At 36.5% G+C, this 23858-nt stretch overlaps 1 protein-coding gene across 2 annotated transcripts in view; it reads left to right on the top strand.

The window, feature by feature from the left end:
* The window catches only part of GABRA2 (gamma-aminobutyric acid type A receptor subunit alpha2), a 111599-nt gene that overhangs the window by 60333 nt on the left and 27408 nt on the right, over positions 1-23858 (top strand). For both annotated transcript variants that reach the window (XM_081120479.1, XM_081120480.1), the window contains exons 5-8: positions 7871-8091; positions 10221-10303; positions 14787-14930; positions 15956-16108. In XM_081120479.1, coding sequence (XP_080976605.1) covers positions 7871-8091; positions 10221-10303; positions 14787-14930; positions 15956-16108 — 601 coding nt within the window. The remainder of the gene's footprint in view (positions 1-7870; positions 8092-10220; positions 10304-14786; positions 14931-15955; positions 16109-23858) is intronic.

The raw sequence follows: 23858 nt of genomic DNA, 5'->3' as shown, positions 1-23858 counted from the left end.
ATATACAATAAAAACCCACTGTGATTAGTTTAATATAGTTATGCAAACATACACATGGCAGAATTCTCACCTGTGAATTCAAGAATTAGGGTATTGCTTGCTGGTGACTCTTTTCTGTAAGATGGCTGAGAGTCCTTCTTCCATCTGCCTCTGCTGATGCTTTTCTCCTTATGTACGATTTGTTGCCAGAATCCTTGTTTCAATATTTAATTTCCAAAGAATCCTCTCATTCATTCATTCGTTCACAGGCTAATTATTGTTTATTTCCTGTGTTGCTGGTGACATGGCATGTGAGAAGGTGGTTGTGGTCCTTGGTCTCAGTGTGAAGTAAAAGTTGGCCAAGTGTAAGGGTGGGTAGGGAAGAGAGGCTGAAGCAGAGATCAGTGAGTCTGGGTAGTGAGGTGGAGCGTGAGGCACCAGAGGCCCCGCAGTGTCAGGACTGCTGCAGGAGAGTGTGTGGGATGGGGAGAGAATCGATGGACCCAGGCTCGGGAGGTAGGGGAGGGGAAACTATACTGGGCCTTGGAGGCTGGGAGAAAGGATCTGGACTTTATCCCAAGCGCTCTAGAAATTCTACTGTCCCAACTCAGCAACAGTTCATTCTTTGGATCCCCTTGCCTGACATCACGGCATCAGGTGCATTCTATAGCTTTTTCTTCACGTTCAAATATCAAACAGTCCAGGCCAGTCCAATTTCAACATCAGTCTCTATGCCATTTAGATCTTCTCCCCTTTTCTCAGCCATGTTTACAGCTAAGGGTGTACAGTGGGTGACTGCCCATGTCCTGCTCTTCCTCTCCTCTTTCTGGGTCTTCCGGAGTTGAGTCAAGGAGAAGGGAGATTATAAAAATGAGGAACAAATGTACTTTTACTTAGCTTGTTCTGTGATAGTTCTCCCTTGGCAGCCAATGCCATTTGAATGGCTGGTAGATAAACACAGGCTCTTTCATGGCGCACTTGGGATTTCTGCTCTGTGAGCTCTTGATTACCCCAAACACCAAAACACTTAAGTAGCTTATTCTTTAATGGACCTCTTGAGGCATCCTGCTCAGCCCCTGCCCCGGTACTTTCCTTTGGGATCTTTTGTTTCTAGGTGTCCCTCCCTTGTCGGGCCACCCTTTTGCTGAGTATGGGAAATGGAGAGAAGGACACTTTGAAGGTTATTTAAGCCATTTCCTTGAGGTCCAAATAGTTTCTAAGAACTTTACACCTATCATCTCACTTCATTTTTACAAGAGTTTTAGGAAGTAGATTTTATTATCACCAGCACTTTACAAATAAGTCAAGTGAAATAGAGACTGAATCTTCTCAAGGTAATGTACCCCGGTTTGTCTGACTTAAGAGCCCATGCTCTTAATGTCTGTTTCTAATTACTCACTTTATTAATTACTTTATTATTCTTGTTGATATCCTTCAGTCTTGTGTTTGAGTCAGTTTTAAATGTGGAAAGACTGACAGATATTCTAAACCTCCAATGTCAGCCCTGCAACGAATTTCTCCCTGTCATCTTCCATAATCCATGACTAGCATCCATTTATTGATCTAGAAAAGGAGAAAACTTCACTCTAGTGTCCTGCCTCCAAAGATTGTTTTTATGTATGGTATAACAAAAATAGCTTGGTGTTAAGAAACATAAAGTTTGAGTACCAGTTTTGGCTTTCTTGCTCTTTATTTTTTTAATGTGACTTTGAAAATGTCCTCTGCTTATGAAATGGTGATACTTTTGCATATTCAATAAGATTATTATGAATTTTATTTATTTATTTTTAATTAAATTTATTGGGGTGACATTGTTTAATAGGCTCATATAGTTTTCAAGTGTACATTTCTTTGATACATGATCTGTATATTGCATTTTGTGCCCAGCATCCAAAGAACTTTACACATATCTTACTTCATCTTGGAATTATTACAACTATTAATCATTCTGAATGCTTTGCTTAGATATATTTTAATTATCTACTATTAGAATATGAATGTTTAGCATTAGCTTTTAACTTGTTCATGAAACTTGCCTGGCCTCTAGTTCTAAAAGATAGCTCAGGTATCTTACCTGCACAGTGATCTGAACGTGAGGTGTCTATGTTTTTCTACAATCTCTGTTTATGTGAGCTTCTTTGCATAATAGGGTTTTGTGATCTTGTACCAACTGGGTTTTTGACACTGTGCTGATCTGGTCTTAAGCTTTTCACTTCTTGCAATATTTGAAATGCTAATACTGGGCTAACTTTGTTCAACTTTTGAGTACCAAATAAAAGTGTTTGAGTTTAACCAGTCTTATATATTCCAGGGATGTTGTTTAATTGCTATATACCTGCTTTATAAATTTTTTTTTTTTTGGTTATACAAGAAACAGACGCTTGTCTATGTCCATGAATGTGGCGATTGTGGTGGGAGGAGGAGTGGAAGGTGGTGGAGGAAGGTATACAGGGATAAATGATGATGGAAAAAAAATAAAATAAAAATACAAAAAAAGAAACACACTGATTGGAATTTACTCAGAGGAGACTAGCCTTTATTAGCCAAAAGGGTATAATGAAATAAACTTCGGTACTTTAAAGTATACTCAGTAAATCAAAGTAAATGAGAAATTACTCCAAGAACAGTCCTGCCATTTGGATGTTTTAGTGAGTAGATATAATTAATCAGAAACAGGCAAGCACTGACTTATAATTAATGTACTTAGGCACTAAAAATATAGTGTCTTCACTAAGTTAATGTGTCCTTGAAATCATGTTTATGCAATAAACTATGCAATAGAGAGTGATTTCCTTGTTTGCATTACAAGTCATGGACATAGTAGTGCTAGTAAAAATATTGGACTGGAAACAGTATCCTTCTCTTGGTTTTGCCCCTAACAAGCTTGGAAACAGGAAATTCACTGAATTTATCTATTACCCCATCTATAAAAGGAGAAATTGGATCATATTTTTCTGGTAAAGAATTTTCAAAACCTGGAAGTATATGAATCTTTCATTTCAGTTTTATCCTAAAATCGGTCTCACTTCTCCCATACATTGGCCCTAGGATAGCTGCATGCTGATATGTCCTTGTGAAGTTTTTTGTTTTTTCCTAAATTTGCTTCTTACTTGTTTGTGTACTCCCTGAGGGATTTTGTATTTGCTCTTGTTATTATTGATTTTTTTTTTAAGAATCTCAGTTCATGGGCCTAAGTCTTAAGTTTGTATGAGGAGGTTGCATTGTTCTGTATTTCTCTGGCAACTTTCTATAACACAAAAATAAAACTATTACTATAACAGTATATACTCATGGTGAAATCTAAGTTTATTTTAAGAATCTTTCTATTCTTTTCAAATACTGAGAATGCGCATTTTATATGAATTTAAGGCAGTCATATGTAAATAACTTGTTTGGAAATCCTGTTATTCTTCATAGATATCCATGAAGATACCCTGCCTTTTTAATCTAGAGAGCAAACCCACAAAGACTAGTAGGTCAACTGCATTTATTTATGTATTTCTAGATCTAAATACTTTTTGTACTAATTTATGAAAACAAGATAAGCACTGAAGTAAAAATTGGAATGAGAAAGTTAAATCACTTATTGTTCAGGAATAATGATTATAGTTATTCATAAAAGAGATTTATTTTTGCTCCCACTTAAGATTGCTCTTAATGATAATATTTTAGCAATTAATGTGTTTAAATGTTGTCATTATTTCTAAATATCTTTCTTAAATACTTTAAAATATAGAAATCAAAGGTCTGACTCTAATTCATTTTGTTTCAATAGTTGTTTTGATGACTGTTGTGGATGAAAAAAGATATATAAATTCAAATTTAGAAGTTCATTATTGGCTGTTGTTTACTGAACCATCATGACAATTTTTAAAACACATCCACCAATTTTAGATATTTATCTTCATGTGCTAGATGTTTAATTTTCCAAACAGCTCACTATTTGCAGTGGCCCTATGCCATCATTAACCAGTATTTCAAGGTACAACATGTGCTTAGGATAAAGCTCATCCTTAAACAGTGAATGTGAACCCGTATTTTAAGTAGCCTCAATGATAATTATAAATTTGCTTTGGCAGATTTTGTTTTAGAGTTCATTCGTTCATCATTTTTTATGTGGCAAGTGAAGAGCTCATATTAGGCACAGAACAGATAACCCTTTTTCTTTTCTTTTTTTTTTTTAAAGATTCTGTTTTTATTTATTTTTATTTTTATTTTTTTAAATATATCTTTATTGATTTCAGAGAGAGGAAAGGAGAGAGAGAGAGAGAGAGAGATAGAAACATCAATGATGAGAGAGTCATTGATCAGCTGCAGCCCGCAACCCGGGCATGAGCCCTGACCAGGAATCGAACCCTGATCGCCTGCATCCTAGGTTGACACTCAACCGCTGAGCCACGCCCGGCCGGGCGATAACCCTTTTTCTAGTTGTCCACTTACGCTTATGTAATTACTAGTGTTTTGTTCAGTCCAAGGTGTCATTTACAATACTCTTTTGAAGCCATTTGTCTATTTTCATTAGAGGGAGTTTAATCAGAACTAGATGTTTATAACTTAAAAATTCAATTAAGTGTACGTCTCAGTGCACTGAGAACAAATGAATGAGGCATCACTGGACTGTTCCCTGTGAGGCTCCTTTTCTTCCCAGAGGCTGCCTCACATGAGCATCATCCACGTGTGGACATGGTGGGAATGCTGACATCATTCCATATATTGTCTATTGGCAAAGCTTTATTTACCTCCTATATTTAGATAATTCTATATACAGATAAAGATTCTCACATTTTCTTCCTACAGTCAAATGGATGTACACACCCCGCGCTGTGAACCATTGCTCTAAGCTGATAATCCTGCTTCAGCTCACAGGCTTTCTCTTCATTTAGGTACAATACACTCGATTACAGTTATTTTTACTAAGTGATAAGCACCCTGCCTCAATTTGACAATATCTTGTGATTTTGACAATATCTTGTGATTTTGAAGATGCACACACAATACATCCCAGTAATCCCCCTTGTAATTTATTCTAGAGCGGTAGGGTGCATACTAGGCCCCACGGGCCAGATCCTGTCAGCTGCCTGTGCTTGTGAACCAAGACGCGTGGCCACAAACCACTCTCAGCATTTGTGTATTGCCTGCGGGGGCTTTCAGACAATAGCGGAATTGAATAGTTGTGATACTGACCATATGGCCTGCCAAGCCTAAAATGTTTACTAACTGGCCCGTTATGGAAAAAGTTTGCTGACCTCCGTCTGGACTAACTCTCAGGCCCCTGCACTAAAAGCTCTGTGTAACCATTTTATAGCTGCATTGCTTACAATAGTGACAAGCTGGGAACAGACAAAATGTATCAGAGCAAGTAGAAAAAAACTGATATTGTGAAATATTCTTAGGAGGTAATGCTATGTAGCAGTGAAAATGAATCTAAGTATGAGATGTATTGCCATGAATAAATCTCAGCTATGCAACTGAAAAAAGTGTCAGAAAAATATACACAGCATGGTCCCATTTCTATAAGTGTCAAAAATGTGACACACAGCACATGGATTTGTAGAGTAAATGTGTAAAGGCACGTGTGGGTATGATGCACACCAAATTCAAGAAAATTATTTCCTCAGAGAGAGGGGAGTGTGGTTGAAATGCAGTCAGCAGGAGAGGGAAGGCTTCAGTAATATCTGTGATGACACTTCCACTGCTGATAGTTAAAAGGTGTTTGTCATGTTCTTTATACTCATATGTCTCAAGACAAAGCAAACTAATGTACAAATGAAAGCCTTGGCCCCTTTCTTGAAGATTTGCAAGCTAGTTGGGAGGCAGAGGAACAAATGCACAGCTGAAGTGTGTGATCTTGCAGGAATGGAATGCTTTGTGGGAAATACAGACAGAGACATGGCCATGGGTTTTCCAGGCGTTCAGGGGACTGGGAGTGTGGTTGTGAGTAGAGCTCTTGACTCAGGAGGGTAGGGAACTTGCTCTATTTGAGGAATGTCAAGAGTGAGGATCATTAGAATTACCTAGAGAACAGCATGACTGTGCCTGGTGAAAGTGGAAGAAAAAGGCCCCCATCGTGCTGGGTAGGTTGGCATGGTACAAGCTGGGACACTGAGAATGCTCAAAAACAGATGGTGTTCCTGAAAACATATTTTTTTAAAAGATCACCTAAAATTTACTGTTTGGAAACCTTATGTATCTACTATGTGATATGTCTGTAGGAAATGATTGCCATAGCGATAGCTTTTAAAACCAGTAAAACATACCATAATTTTACAGAAATGGAGAAATGGAATTTGAAATTTTATAAAAAGTTGTTAAATACATTCGGCTTGCCTGGAAAGGTAAATGCCGTAGGGATTCACATTCAGTGTGAATTTGAGGGAACCACAGATGGAAAGAAACACGTGCATAAAACCTTATCATATACAAAAACTAATTTCTTAATCTCACTTTTTGTTGTTGATCATTGAATTTCATCTATATGGAATTAAATCTTTAAAACAATGACTAAACCGTGGAGAGAGAGGGTGGGTTTGAGGATGAATTTCCCTTTTTTAAAACACATTTTTATTGATTTTAGAGAGAGGAAGGGACAGGGGGAGAGAGAAACATCCATTGGTTGCCTTCTGTACACACCCCAACCAGGCACCAAACCCACAGCCTGGGCATGTGCCCCAACGGGAATCGAACCAGTGACCTTTCGGTGCACAGGATGCCGCTCAGCCAGCTGAGCCACACCGGCCAGGGCTAATCTGCCCTTCACTACACACACAGTGTTAATTGAGTGAAATCGCCAATTGCTGAAGCACTTGTTTTCTAACGTGTGATAACTGGGACATTGTGCTCAAAGGACACTTTCTGAATTTCCAATCTCAAGTGTGTAAATAAAAATTTTAATTATCATGTGAGTATTTGCAAAAACATTCATGGGCAAAAATTTGAACATCCAATAGAGTGTCAGTTTTAATCACAGTTGTGAATTGTATATCTCATCTAAAAGGTATGCATTCTCTTATGTTAAGGAAGAGAGAGAGAGAAAGTGAAAGGAGGGAAGGGGGAGGAAGAGGGAGGGGGCGATGACAGAGACAAGACTGGGAAGAGAGAAGGGGCCTGGGGGAGGGGGGGGAGAGAGAGAGAGATCCAGCTAAAAAAGGTATTGGAGAATGATAATAAAGGAATTGATCACACACTGATCTGTATGAATATTTAATATTACGTTTTAACCTGAAGGAGTTTGTTTATAAAATATTTGTATTGTCAAATGCAATAATTAATAACTTGTCAAAGTTCTTCTATTTTAACTAATTTCATAAAATAAACTTTATTAAAATCATTGTGATCCCCTACTACATTCTTGCCAACAGTGATATCTCACCATTTATTTTAGTATTTTATAAAATAAGATATTCTACAGTTTCTTTGGCAACAGAGATGATGACTCACACAGATCTGACAGTATGTTTAATACTTGTTTCTTTTTTCTTCTTTTTCTGCTACTGAGAAGGCTCCCTGCTATTTCTTTCTTAAGATAAATGACAAAGCAGTCCACCCAGAACCCTGCCCCGAGCATGCCCCTCTCCGAGTAGTTCTAAATTATAGAGTGAAGTAAAGCAGTTTGAACTGAGACCTTGTTCGACTGAAAAAGACCAGATAAAGTAAATTTATATTTTGTTTTTATTTTAATATGTAGCTAATTGTGTAAATACAAATGCTTTATCCCATTGTTAGTGGCAAAATTTATTGATAAGAGAAAGGAATGATCTTTCTGATTCAAAATTTACTTCTTTCAATACTGTATAGCTTTCTCTCTTTTGAAACTACAGGATTTGTTGGAGTTTTGTAGTCCTCGTATCTAAAACATTTATTATTTTCAAAAGAATGTTATTTTATATTTCAGGAATATACAATAGATGTTTTCTTTCGACAAAAATGGAAAGATGAAAGGTTAAAATTTAAAGGTCCTATGAACATCCTTCGACTTAACAATTTAATGGCTAGCAAAATCTGGACTCCAGACACCTTCTTTCACAATGGGAAAAAATCAGTAGCTCATAACATGACAATGCCCAATAAACTCCTTAGGATCCAGGATGATGGGACGCTGCTGTACACAATGAGGTATGTTGTAGGTTTGCTACGACGCGTTTAAATACTGAGTAATTCATGCATTGAAAACCTGGCTAATGTAGTTTTCAAGCATTAGCACAAGTTGAATATTTTCATAACAGATTATGTTGAACCTATAATATGTTTTGTAATTGCATGCATATTAAAAAAGTAAAGATCAAATAATATTTGTGAGTTTGAGTCTCATCTCAGTGTGTAAAAATTTAAGAAGTCTTTACTACTAAGAATTAGTTTTTTGGCTATTTATTTTTCACACTTCATTTTAATTAAGTACAGTAGCATGGCTTCAATTTTTCTTTATACCAGCATGTAATTTTATTTTTAATATCTCATTAGATCGCCCATCAAAAATGTGATTTTTAAGCAAGCTTTTACTTCATTTAATATTTTGTTCCTCCTTATGAAGTTACTCTAAAGAAAAAATATTTTTTAAACTCAGAGTTAGTTTTTATTTAATAAGGCTTACAAGTGTATTGGATGCCATAAGCATATGTACTAGATTGAACCATATGAAATTGCCACTTTGTAAATCAAAAGTGTGATGTAATATCCATTTCATTGACTCAAACCTTTAAAAAATTAGCTAAAGAAATATACAGTTGTTAACACTACTATTCTATATTAACTATTCCCATGAATTCATCTTTTAAAATGTTATTGGTATTATGTAGAAAAGAAAATCACCACCAATCTAATAAAGTGATATATAATCTAAAGTTAAAATGTTTAATAAAGGCTCTAAAGCATGGGTAGCTTTCAGCAGCATTATATAGAGACAGAAGTGTATTTCATGCATTCGATGCTTTTATTATTTCATATGAAATGTTAAGTGGTAGATTTCAGTTGTGAAAATTATTTAAGAAATGACATCAATGCAGTACTGATCTTTAAAGAAAAAACTCTTGAGGGCTCATTACTAAATGACCATTATAAAAAATGAGAGTGTTACCTATTTTTTCTGCCTTTATCTCTGAATCTTGCAAAACAGAGGCATTACCCCTAATGTTTTATACACTTTGATCATTCCTATGGATTAAGACAATAATTGGAAACCTGGGGTTTAAACAAAATCTAGGCAGATAACACACATAGTTTTGGAAAAAAATGCATGAGGTTCTCCTTCAGTACTCTCTTAGAAGTAGATAATCTATAATTAAATTGTTGGCCACATTTGTTTTGTTCATTATAAGAGATTTTTCTATATGTTTGATTTAGTACCTGTTTTATCTACTTTACCTTTGTGTGAAATGGAGTAACTTTCTTATAAATTTGCTGATTACTCTTTATTGTGATCATGAAGATACAGAAAAATATTTATATAACATTCATAATTTAGCCAACAATCTACTCTCAACAAGATATTTTTAGGAGTTACATCTATATGTATATCTATACCTATTTCTATATTTATATTCATGTGTCTACATATGATACTGATTCAAAGTTTTCATATCCTTGAAGGAAGCTTCTGTGAGCCAGTATTGAATTCTTTTGTCAGTTTTGTTACATGGTTGTTGATGAGATGATGGGGGAGAAAATTACATTCTTTTCATTATAGAGATTTTTTCATTTTTTTCTCTAATATTTCAAATAGGAATAGTGAGGTTAATGGGAAATAACCCTTCAAAATGTATATATAACTTATTTTTTAAAAATATGTGTTTTTATTGATTTTAGAGAGAGGAAGGGAGAGGGAGAGAAACATCAATCGACTGCCTCCTGCACGCGTCCTACTGGGGATCAAGCCTGAAACCTGGGCGTTTGCCCCCCCGGGAATCAAACCCGAGACCTCTTGTTGCATGAGATGATTCTCAGTAAACTGAGCCACGGCTGCCCGGGCATATGTAACTTCTTTACTTTTTAACAAGCCACAGAGTAAAAAACTGTTAAATATATTTGTAAATAAGTATTACTGTCACTTGAGCTCAGATTTTATATATGCTAATGTCTTCTAAAGGATGCTCTAAATGTGAAAGAACAGAATCAGTGTTGAATGTTAATTAACCTAAGATGCTCTAATGAAAGTCCTACCTCATCATTAATTTTGTTGACAACAGTAAGGAGTGATGTATCCCGACTTGCCAATTTACTTAAACGAAGAGTGGGATTTTGACTTTTAGGCTTACAGTTCAAGCTGAATGTCCAATGCACTTGGAGGATTTTCCAATGGATGCTCACTCATGTCCTCTGAAATTTGGCAGCTGTAAGTATGGGGATGGAGTTACATGTTTTGGGTCAAAAATATCAAGGATAGTCAGCAGTACTGCTTAATGTTACAGTTTTTTCTCATATTATTAAATGCTTAATACTTGCTCAGTAAGATACAGAAGTAAAAGACATGCTGATTTCCATCACAGCACTAATTGGCTAACCCTATTATACTCTCAGATATCATTATATTTAAATCATGGTGTTTACATTATCACTTACATAATTGCTAATAAAAAACAGTATGTGTTTTTGTAAATGTATAAACTAAACCTCATTGAAGGTTAAGACTGTCATTTACCTTGTTTGCCAAGTGCTAGCACTTTAAACATGCAAAATGAACATTTCTCTTTTGTCAACTAAGAATGAATTGTGAAGGATAGATTCTATTATTTATTGAAGTAGCTATCAGCCTGTTGCAAATGGCAGGCACAGATGCTGGATCTGTGCAATTTTCTTTCTACTTTCTAACTAATGGAAGCTTTTTTTTCTTTCTTAATTTCCTAAAATAAATTTGAAGGAGATAATGTAGCTGGATTGCTGCACGAAGGCACCTCTGTGTTCATAGAATATTTCAGAAATGGCTCTGCGCATTTGGCGTTCTTTAGGTCGTTGAGGTTATATCTTGTATGTCAAGCGAAAGCATTCGCTCGCCCGGAATAATTGAAAAGAAGGAAGGTCAAGTCATCTCCCCAGGCCCACAAGGCATTCAGGGCAGCTTCAGGATAAATTCATGGACACTGCTAAAGAGCTCCTTTCTTGTGCGAACGTGTCCCATTGCCTGACCTTTTCAGAAACCTTGCTCTTTCGGGCACCCCCATCTTTGGCCATTCGGGCAGCTTTTGACTTTTCCTTCTCTTGAATAGAAATGCGGTTCTTTAGCCTGATTTAAAATATTTCTTACTGAGGAGTGTGCCTTCTCCCCACAGACTGTATCAAGTGAAAGAAAAGGGAGGAGTGATGGCATCTAGGATGCAAAGCCCTAGTTATTTTGATGGCCATAGCTTTGTGGAATGAGGAGTTCAATCTTGTTTTTTTTCTGTCCATTCTTACAGAAAGTGTCAGCTCTCAATTTTCTTTGAGAATCTCTTCTTTGTTTAACTACAAAGCCTTCTTTTATTGTCATGGAAACCGCTGCTTCAATCCTGGCATTTCTCCCAAAATTATTTAAGATAGTCAATCATGTTACACAACGTAAATATGATGTTGAAAAAACTCAACAGATGCGGCAGAGAAAAACTCATTTGCATTGCCTAAGTGGCATTAAGGAGAAAATTGAAAAAGGCCTTGATACCAAAGAAAGGATTTGTTCATGATGCAGTAATGGTGTAAGAAGGAAAGGCACTTTCCAGTGGACAAGTTAGAGCTATTAAGACACCAAATATAAATGGGGTGATGTTACCACTGAATCTGAAATAAATATACCTGAAATTACTTTAAATGGAAATAACAAATTCTTCATAGTGTGTCTACAGAGTAGTGGAATATTGCATGCTTGAGAATGTGGCTGTCTGTATCTAGAAGTGTAATGGGTAAAACATAAAGTTTGTTGTTAGGCATTCTCTGTTTAATTGATTTTTATGTGGTTTTCTCTATGTTTGTTTTTTGACACATTAAATAAACATCTTGTGTAGTCTTTAATATATCCTTGCCAACAGTACCTGCTTGATGCATCAGTGTTGAAAGAATGAGCCCCAGAATGTAGTCAGACTCACAAGCCAACCTGAACCTTCAGATGTGGGCACAACAAATACGGCCAGAGCAGTCATGCCCTTTCCTTCCGTCCACTTATTCCTGTCTTGCTTAAAAGTCCCTTTATTTTCCCCAAACTGGTGGAATTTTTGGAACTTTATCATTGTCCTGAAATAAAAGAAGCATCTTTTTTAGAAGTTTATCATTTTGAATTCAGCCTTTTTTCTTTTGTTCCTATGGCCTCACACTTCTATATATTTCCTTGCTCTTTACCTTGATTTAGAACTTCCCGCATGGGCATGTAGGCATATTCTGTGCATTATTAGCCCCAAATAAATGGGAAGTTGTCTTTTGGTATAAAAATTAATAAATAAAGTATATATTGGGACTTTTTTGGTTAAGAGCTATTATGAATCAGTCAGTATGCATTTGATGTTTAATACACAGTAGCACTAAAAATGGGTTCTTTAACAGAATTAAATAAAATTATTTAATGAAAACCTAATTTAGAGATGGAAGTCATAATGGAATTTGTAATATAAATTTTCTTTACCTCTTTTTATATTTTACTGAGACGTTTCTATGGCCTCCTGGTTTACATGTGTGTTAGTAAACCAGGGAATGCCTCTCTTCCTCATGGCATAACTTTCTGCTACACCTTCTCTCTCCAGACCCCAAATCTAAAAAACATATCCTTATATAACTAATAAAATTAATTGTGCTTTTTTAAAAAATAAAAAACATGGGAAGGATCAGTTATTTTCTTTAACATATTATTGTGTTCCTATCCAGATTTTTATCTTCTATAACAATAAATAACATAATCAAAATATTATGAATTTTTTCATTAATCTGGCAAGAATGAATTGAAAACTTTTTGTGTGTGTCAGGCACAGTACCAGGTGCTGGAAGTATAGGCATGAATCAAATGGAGTCCCTGCCCAGCTATGTCTCAGTAAGGTTTCATTTTGTAGGGTTTTGTTTCCTTTTATTTATATTTAAAAGTAACATCAGACTCAAAAGTGATGATGCAATTACTTTTACAAAACTTTATACTTTATTAGGATTCACAACTATTTGAGTGTTATGAGGCCTTCTGATATAAAGTAGTACATGTGATGTGTCTTTGATTTATTAAATTCTGTGCCATTTGAATTTTATTGAAGACAAGGCCATGATATGTATTCATGAGAGAACAAAACAAGCCACTTGGTAATTTGCAAATGAGTTGCTAGTTATCCATCTACTGATGTTATTTATTTAATCTTAGCAGTCATCAATGACCAACTAGTCAGAATTAATAAAATATTTAAACCTTAAAGTAACTAGAATTCATTCATATGAAACTTTAAAAATATATCTCTGCTCTTAAAGATACATATACACATACGTATACATAAAGATATGTATACATTTTTTAGAGCCCTGTTTCAAAAATTGTTTTATGTAATATGATTAACTTGTGAATGTAGGTGAATACATGTACAATGAAATCAGTGCTTCACAGATACTAGCATTTAGTAGTGACATTCAGAACACCATTAAAAGACCGCACAGAGAGACACAAACTTATAAACATTCTTTTTATTGTTACTGAAGCTTAAGTGGGAATTGATTTACAATCATAGGCTTTGGATCAAGGTAAGTACCGGGACCATGGCTGCACAATGACTTAAATAGAAAATTCATAGTTGCCAGGAAAATGAGCCTCCCAGTGTCCTGGGTAGTTAGAGACAAAGATATTGCCAGAGACAGCTGGTCCTTTCTCTCCCTGCACTGAGAGTGTGACCATGGTGCTGAGCTTTGCTCAAGGACCAGAAGTAACTAATATTTCAGAACATCCCCATGAGCAAAAGGGCATAAGATTTCTTCACAAGGTCAATAGAGTAGCAAGAGTGACCTGTTTGTTCATCTGTGGAGAGACTCGTGCGTGGAGAGGTCAGCTGCTCGCCATCAGGACACAGATGCAGCGGAGGTGCAGGGCCCGAGACAGCTAAGACAAGACGTGCTGTCTGCCCTCCAGTTCTAGAGTCACCCACTTGTGCTGAGTTCTGCTGCTTTGGCCAAATAAAGCAGGAAATTATACCTGGTCTGTATGTCTTTAGTCTTTTCCAACCAACCCATAACTTTCATGGGATGTAATGAAAGTAGAATCCAGTGAGTTCTGGGTGTATAAATTAATTTTAAAATGAAAATGTTTTAAAAAGTACAGCTTGAGGAAATTATAGCATTCTCATTTATTTTACATGTTTGCAACAATCAGTCCTCATTTTTCTAATGAAATGCATTGTATCATGTATGATAGCTGTAATTTAATTCTTAACTAAGTTAATTTATGTCTAGAAAGCAAAATTATTTTGGATTATTATTGTCATTTCATGAGTGATTGTTACTTCTAAACTAATTACCTGAGCTAATTGGCATTCATAATTTGTTTACCACAATGTATTCATCCACCACATTGAGACTATGGGAGATGTTTTTATCACCTCAAGCCCACTGATTTTTGCAGGCTCTAAAGAGAAATGTGTTCTTCACCTCTCAGAGTGGTTGCAAAAAAAACAATCTCATGATCTTGATTTTCTCTCTTTAGCTGCTTCACATACTTTATATTGAAGTTGTAAATTTCAAAGATACTTTTTACCCTAAAAAATATGATCTGTAAATATCAACACTGATTTATTTTAGTCAACAATTATTCTATGAAATATACAACTTTTGATGTTGCACTTACTGATGTTCTTACTAAAGTGATGAAAATATATTTTTTTTCTGGTTTCCTACAGATGCATATACAACCTCAGAGGTCACATATATTTGGACTTACAATGCCTCTGATTCAGTCCAAGTTGCTCCTGATGGCTCCAGGTTAAATCAGTATGACCTGTTGGGCCAATCAATTGGGAAGGAAACAATTAAATCCAGTACAGGTTAGTAAAATGAGTCTAAAGAAAAGTTAGTTCCTAAGAAAATTAATGGGCTAAAGTCATTGGAAATGACTCAGTAGGCTTAAAAGCTTTTGCTCTTGAGGTTACAAAAGCCAGCAGCATAGACTGTGCTTGGGGGCTTTTTAGAAATTCAGAATCTGAGGCCTGGCCCCTTATTAATTTAAGATCTGTATTTTAACACGATTCCAAGGAGATTTCTTAGGTGTGCTTTCAAGTTTGAGAAACATTAGTCTAAAATATACTTCATATTAAAAAAGTGTGTGTCTTCTCAGACAAGTCAGTTTTACCTTCGAATAGTGTTGCCATTTCCCTAGTGTTCTAATTCCTTTCCCTTTATTCTAGATAACTTATTACGATTCAACTCTTGATGTGCAGATAATTACTATTGGCCTGTGTGGGGAAGCTGATGTCCTTTCTAAGGCCACCTTCCCCTAAGAAAAAGCAGCTTTGTGCATTAATGTGCTTACATCCAGCAGATGTAAAGCTGGAGAGCAGGAAGGAAGGTAGTGAGGATGGGATAGATCTGACTGCAGTGAGTAAGAGCAGACATACAGCATCGAAAAATCCAAAATCGGTGACAGGGTCAGCAGTGGGAAATCTGGGTGAGGTCAGCCTTGGAGATGAGGCTATTGATCAGTACTTTAAAGAGCTAAAGAGAACTGAACTTGAGGTTGGTACCAGTGGAGATGAGGGACCTGACTAGGTAAAATAATTTATGGCCAGAGAGCGTTTATTAATCCTGTACTCCCTTGATCTATAAGTATGACCTAGAGAGAAAAACAGATACCATACCATAGACATGCAGAGCAAGTTTCTTGGTAATATTAAAATCTTCTTTTAAATATTCTTGCTATGCTAAGGAGGCATTTAAAAATTATACAATTTCCATGTCATATATGTGATAAATTCTTTTTTAAAATCAGAAACTGTCCTTTCCCTTCCATTTACAAAATGTGCAAAACTATTGGCTATTACAGTTTCTTAAGCTTCTTAAATTTTTCTTCTAGGTGAATATACTGTAATGACAGCTCATTTCCACTTGAAAAGAAAAATTGGGTATTTTGTGATTCAAACATACCTGCCTTGCATCATGACTGTCATTCTCTCCCAAGTGTCATTCTGGCTTAACAGAGAATCTGTGCCTGCAAGGACTGTATTTGGTGAGTGAGTAGCTACACGCTTCCTTGTACAGCACATTATGTTTCATCACATACTTCCAAAGCGTTCTCTCTCTTGCTCCTCACACCAGTGATTTGTGGTGTGTGGGGCAGGGAGTATTGGCTTCATGTTATAGATGAGAAAACAGGCTCAGAGAGGTAAATTACAGAGTCAGTGCCACAGTGCTAATAAGAAATGTAAATAGTACTCAAATCTTCTGGAAATATTCAGTCTACTTTCTATTGAATCATTTTACTACTTAATATTTGTCTCTATGTTAGTATAAGGAGAATATTATTAGAGGTTTTAATTTGGAGTATAAGAGCACCACATTTCTAGGCTTTCTATGTTTATTTTGTTTTGTTTTTAGATAAACGAAGATGATTTTGACACTTTACGTTAGTGAGTGAAAGGGAGGGAAGAGAGAAAGAGAGATCCTCAGGTACTACCATTAGTGCGTTTAATTACAAAATTGTCTTTCTTTTTTAAAAATTTTGTATATGTTTATATTTATTCCACACCATATTTCAAAAAAGATGTGAGGTACCTTAAAATGTATAAACAAGAAGTTGTAAATAAGTTTTTATATAATGCAAAGAAAACTAAAGGCTGAAAAGTAAAATAGAAGGTTATGATACCTAATATTATGCCTCGAGCACTTTATCCTTACTGCAATTCATGTGCATTGTCCCATTTGATTCTTTTTTAAAATTTATCTTTATTGTTGAAAATATTACAGATGTCCCCCTATTGATCCCCTCCACCCCTCATCTACGCCCCCCCCCAGGCCTTCCTCACACTATTGTCTGTGTCCATGGGTTGTGCATATATGCACGGAAGTTTTTTGGTTAATCTCTCCCCACTCACTTCCCCACCCTCACCTTCTCTCTGAGATCCCTCAGTCTGTTCCATGCTTTTATGTCTCTGGATCTATTTTGTTTATCAGTTTATTTTGTTCACTAGATTCCACATATGCGTGAGATCACGTGACACTTGTCTTTCTCTGACTGCCTTACTTCACTTAGCATAATAGCATCCAGGTCCATCCATGCTGTCCCAAAGGGTAAGAGATCCTTTTTTTTTTATAGCTGCATAGTATTCTCTTGACACAGTCACAAAAATTGAAAACGCTAGGCATAATTAATCTGATTTTACAGATGAGTAAACTGTGTTATACAGAGCTTAAATCATCTTCACAAGTAAAGAGTGGCTGAGACCAGATCTAAATTTCCTAACTTCTAGCCCAGTGCTCAGTTTCTGACGCTCTAGATGCCAGGGCTGGAGAGACCCAGGGAAAGCAGGGATGGCTCACTGAAAGCTTTTTTGGTCTGCCTTGAGGTTTAATTCCTTCTGCTGCTTGCTGGCTCCCCAGAGCCCTTGCCAGAGCTGATTCCATCTTCCATTGCTCCACCTCACCTCACAGAGTCTCACTGAGACTCGCTTCTTAAATAGCATAGTCATTCTATGCATTTATTGTGAAAATCGCCCAATTGGGTTTTCAGGTCCCTCAGGGACTAATTCTTGGCCAAGTAAGGACCAGCTGAGTGTCTACATTTAGAATCAGACATATGTACGTTAAGGCAAATCATGAACCAAAGGTCATAATTATAGGGAATGATGTTTTGTTCTCAATAAAATAACAACAGGGCTATCTGTACCCAGAGTGGACTCAGTGTGTGAAGGGAGGCACTGGTATGTGGTAGGCTCCCATCCCTGTAGCAGTTTCCATACAGGCTTGGTGCCCACTTGTCAGGGACAGGCTGGGTTGGGCAGGGGTCTCCTTGGCCACTACTAGTTGGATTAGATGCCTCTGACTCTGCTTCTAACTCCCCTGATTTTAGGGAGACACTTCTTTTTTCGCCTTTTGTTACAAACATTTTACTATAGATAAATAAATAAATATTGGGTTAAAAACCAATTAAGTACATTTACACAATGGAACACAACTCTGCGATAAAAAAGAAAGAAATCCCACTACCTACAACAGCATGGGTGGTCTGGAGAGCACCGTACCAGGTGAAATAAACCAGCCAGAGAAAGACAAACCTCCACAACCCCACTCTTATGTAGGATCTAATGAACAAAACAAACAAAAACCAAACAACAACAACAAATGTGGGCTCTTTCCATTCGAGACCATGAAGTATTTGCCCCTTATTAGTGTGCCCCTGTAGCTGCCCCTTGCGATAATGTCTTCCTCTTGCATTAGGGCCCGGCTGGGACTCTCTCATGACAGTAGCTGCCTCTCAAGATACTAGCTAGGAAACTGCCTCTGGCAATAGCTTAGTGGTAGAATATCTGACTGTAGATCAGGCGGTCCCCAGTTCAAATGTAATTTTCTTCATTTAAACCAGACAGGAAAATTTGGATATATGAACGAGGCTGAGCACATTTTGTGATAAGATAAATTACTTTTGTGTATTTGGACCACTCAGTCATTTAGAAAAGTTTTACTGAGAATCTACTATGGCAGATCCTGCATCAGGCCCTAGAGTGGAGGGCAACCAAATAAGCAGAAAAGATAATGGCAACCCAAGGTACAGACGTTATAAAAGAGGCATAGGCAAATTATTATGAAAACAGCAGCATAGATCATCTCTAGAAGAGCTGCTTAAGTAGTTGAGCTAACATTTGAGCTAAATCTTGAAGGATGAGTAGGGAATTCTCAGACTGATGAGTGGAGCAAGAATCCTAGCCAAAAATCATAGATTGTGTAATGAAATGACGTCAAGGAATGAAAGTACATAGTGTGTTTGGTGACAGTGAGTTGTTTCAGTGCCAGTGGAGATATATACAGATAGAAGTGTAGTTTAAGGACTAGATAAGAAAGACCTTGTAGGCCATGTCAATACGATTTACCTTTATCTTGGAAGCTCTAGGAAGCTGCTATAATGTTTTGAGACCATAGACATATGTAAAGCTCTTAGAATGACCCTGGTATTTAACATGTGCTGTGTACCTGTTAGCTATTCTTATTATCAATGCCAAAATATCAGTTTGAGTCTCATCATTAGCACAAAGTAATTCAAAAGGAAATTAAGAAAACAACTCAATTTACAATAGCATCCAAAATAATAAAATATGCAGAAATAAATTTAACCGAGTAACTGAAAGACTTGTTCACTTAAAGCTATAAAACTTGAAAGAAATTAAAGAAGACCTAATTAAAGGAAAGCTATCCTATGGTCATGGATTTGTAGACAATACTGTTAAGATGAGATTAGTCCTCAAGGCAATCTACAGATTCAATTCAATAATTATCTAAAGTCAAAAAAGACCTTTTTTACATGAAGGGGAAAGCTGATCCTCAAATTCATATCGAACTGAGAGGGGGGCTCCAAATAACCAAAACAATATGTTTTTAAAAATTTATTTTAATTTAATTTTCTTACTGTTGACACGATTGCAGATGTTCCCCATCCCACCCCCCTTTGACAATATTGATAAAGCAAAACAAAGTTGGTGGACTTTCCAGTTTCAAAAATTAGTACAAATCTACTTTAATCGACAGTGTGGTAGTGGCATAGGCGTGGGTGTATAGACCAATGGAATAAAATTAAGAGTCCAGTAACAAACTCAAATATCTATGGCAAACTGATTTTCAGCAAGGGCGCTGTGACCATATTATGGAGAAATAGAGGTCTCTTAATTAAATATTGCTGGGAAAGCTGGATGACCACCACATGCAAAAGAATGAAATTGGAACCCTACCCTAATCCAGAAGCAACAATGAACTCAAATGGATACAAAACTTTAATGTAAAATCTAAAACTAGAAAACTATTAGAAGGAAATATAGGATACACCTTTATGACCTTGGATCCAGCAATGATTTCTTAGATTTGACACAAAAAGCATGAGTAACAAAGAAAAAATAGGTACATTGGATTTCATTAAAGTTAAACATTTTGCATCTCAAACATTATCAATAATATTAAAAGACAACTTCTATAAGAGAAAATATTGAAAATATTTTGTGAGTCCTGTATCTGACAAAGATTTGATATTTGATATCCTGAATAAATATAGAACTCTAACAACTGAAAAAAAAAGACCAAAAACTACTTTTCAAAAAAACAACAACAAAGAACTTGAATGGACTTTTTACAAAAGAAGGTATACAAATGGCAAACAGCACGTGCATGGTGTTCAGTATCATTGGACATGAAGGCAATGCAATGCAAATTGAAACCATAAGAAAATGCATTTTATACACACTGGGGTCTATCATAATAATACAAAACAAAACAAAATGGAATTAAGTGTTGGCAAGGTTATGGAGAAATAAAAACTCTCATATATTGCTGGTGGAAATGCAAAAATGGTGCAGCATCTGTGGACAGCGTTGAGCTGTTCCTAAAATAGGGAAACATAGAATTACCATATGACCCACCAATTCCACCTCTAGCCTGTACCCAAGATTAATGAAAACATATGTTCACATGAAAACTTATACACAGATGTTTGTGGCAGCATCATTCCTAATAGTTAAAAGGTGGAAGGGACCCATATTTCCATCGGCAGATGAATGGATAACCAAAATGTGGTATATACTTCCCATGGAATATTATTTATCCATGAAAGGGATTAAGTTCTTACCCATGCTCCAACAAGATGAATCTCAAGAACATGCTAAATAAAAGAAACCAGAGTTAAAAGGTCACATACTGTATGATTCCTTTCATATGCATTATTCAGAATATTTAAATCTGTAGAAACAAAAAGTAGTTTGGTGGATGGAGGCAGAGGGGAACAGGAAGTGATTAATGAGTAAGAGCAGGGTGTTCTTCGAGGCCAGGTTGGTGAAAACTAGAGAGGTGGAGATTGCTGGACATTGTGAATGCACAAATGCCACTGAATTGTATACTTTAAAATGGTGAGTTGTATAATATGTGAATTTAACCTCTGTAAATTAATTTTGAACTATCCTGAATTGAAAAAAACTGCACTGAATATGCACAATAAAGGGTCCCAGGATTTAGACACAGAAATGGTCTCAGATACCTATTTCAAAATTTGCAAAATATTGAATCAAAGACAAAAAAATTGATGTAGGCAAAATTGGTAACGAAATTTTTGTTCAGATGACTTGAAAAATAAGGTTAGCTCGGCTGGGCGTGGCTCAGCGGTTGAGCATCAACCTAGGATCCAGGCGATCGGGGTTCGATTCCTGGTCAGGGCACATGCTCGGGTTGTGGGCTTGATCAATGACTCTCTCATCATTGATGTTTCTATCTCTCTCTCTCTCCCCCTCTCCTTTCCTCTCTCTGAAATCAATAAAGATATATTAAAAAAAGAAAAAACAAAAGAAAAGAAAAACAAGGTTACATGATTTTCAGAGCACAAATAACAGACAAAAATGTTTAAGAAAAAAATAATAATTAAAAATAGAAAGGAAAAGAATAGGAGAGAATTGACATTCCAGAAAGATCTAAATTTATATGTAAATGTATGACAAGTCAAACAAAATAAAATAATGGGGCATTTGTTTGATAAATGTGAGGGAAATAAAATATTGCATTGAGGTAAATAAAGAGAGATTTTGTAGCATAAATCACATACATGAATATGTTAAAAGGAGCCAGTAGAAGACTCTTACCTGTCTATAGAGGAGAGGTAAATAGATGAATAAATGTTTAACTTGGAATCAGCGGGATGTGTTAGTGTCAAGGCTTCTAGGTTTAACTATTACACATGTACAAAAGTTTTAAAGATTGGTAATGAATATAAAATTAAAAATCCAAGCTATATTTGAATGTGTAAATTTTTATATGAATTTTTATAATACAGGTTTAAGTATCAAAGAGTCATATTTTCATGCAAATGTAGCCTATTAGATGGTACAAGTGTTCTTAGTATTTTCTCTGCCAGTTGCTCTGTGTAAAGTTTTTAATAAACCCGATTCCATGCTTTGCATCTGTGTGTGCGTGTGCGCGCGAGTGCAAGTAGAGGACAGACACAATCGTGTGCCCTGTTGGGATGGGACTTGACCACTGCCCCCCCCTTATTCCGCACCGTCTTCCGTTCTTCATAGTTTCCTGCCTCCCCTTGAGTCTGCACGTCACCATCTGACTGACAGACAGCAGTTACCTAAGCAGAGCGTCTCCGTCTCCAGGTTCCTCTCTGATTTCACAGTCCTGTTGACAAGCTCATGAGAGATCAGTAAATCACCTGCCCGCCGCCTGCCTCCCGGGCTTTCTGTGATGAGTAACCCACCCCAGGAAAAAACTATTACAGTTCAGAAATTAATATGCCCTGGGAGACCGATGTCAAATTTCTCAGCCTTTGAGGTCTGGCTTCCTGCTGTGAATAGAATAAGAAAGCAGGGCAGAGGAGAGGTGAGCAGAGGAGCTGAAATTAGAACGTGTGCCCCTTGATGTCAGAGACTTGCTCCATTATGTTGGGCTTTCTCTCTTCCTGTTTGTATGCATGCATTTTATGGTTGTAGATGCAGCTTGATATATTTCTAAGTACTTCTTCAAAGGGGCTGTCCCTGCACCTTGCGATGATGAAAGCCTGCTTTGACTTTCTCTGAGTGTTCGTGCCCAGTTCGTTCAGCACTGACACGCACTTATTGAGCGGCTCTTTTGATCAGCCCTGCTCTAGACGCTGGGGGTACATTCTTGAGCAAAAACCAAATGCAACTTCCCTCCTTATGAAGTAGCTGCTCTCTGTTGCCAGTGGTAAAAGAAAGCACTTGGGAAACTTTCAACTTTACACCCGAGGTTTTGTGCTTTGAGGGCTCCTGTGAATGAGCAATGCATGTGCAAACCTCACTTGCTGTTTGTATAAACATATTCTTTTGTGTAGCTGCGGCTGCTGGTTCTTTCAGTCGCTTAACATCCTTCGGAACTTTAATAAATAAGTGATAATCATAAGCAATTTACCAATTATGTTTTAAGCCAACCACGTTTTCAGATTTACAGAAAAGTTAATATATGAGCTTATATTTGAACATACGAATACAGTATGTGAATACATTTATATATAATAACTATGTCCTGCTGTTTTTGTATTAATGTTATATACAGTATAGAACAGAGAGTTTTTCTATTAAAAACTAAAATCAACTGCACAGCTGGGCATGACTCAGCGGTTGAGCATTGACCTAGGATCCAGGAGATTGAGGTTCAATTCCCTGTCAGGGCACATGCCCTGGTTGCGGGCTCGATCCCCAGTAGGGGGTGAGCAGGAGGCAGCCGATCAGTGATGACTCTCTCATCATGGATGTTTCTATCTCTCTCCCTCTCCTTTCCTCTCTCTGAAATCAATAAATATATATTAAAAATGTATATATATTTAAAAACTAAAAACAACCAACATCTGTTAGGGTGTAGGTTTGGTAAATGAGTACAGGGAGTTCAAATGCTTTATATTGCATACAAAGTTCTTGGCATAAGAAAGGGCCTTAGATGCCTGTCTTATATAAATTTTGAAAAAGTTAAAACTCCAAAAGGGATATGTCTGAATTGCTCATCTTCTTAGTTCCATGATTAATTATGACTCTATATACCATGGAATCCAAGATATAATGGCTTGAATATATATGGTTGGGTTTTTTTATGTAAAAGAAGCCCACAAGTAGATGTTCCAAGATGGGTATGGCAACACCATGGGCACTGGACACTCAGTCTCTTTCTTTCTTCTTTGATATCCTTAGCATGGAGTTTTGCTTCATGGGCCAAAAAGACTGTTGGTGTTCCAGCCATCACATCCATACCCCCAAAACAGGAAGGGATAAGCAAAAGCGCAA

This window comes from Miniopterus schreibersii (assembly GCF_964146895.1).
Source record: "Miniopterus schreibersii genome assembly, chromosome: 1".
Taxonomy (NCBI): domain Eukaryota; kingdom Metazoa; phylum Chordata; class Mammalia; order Chiroptera; family Miniopteridae; genus Miniopterus; species Miniopterus schreibersii.
This window is presented reverse-complemented; position numbering and strand designations above follow the sequence as displayed.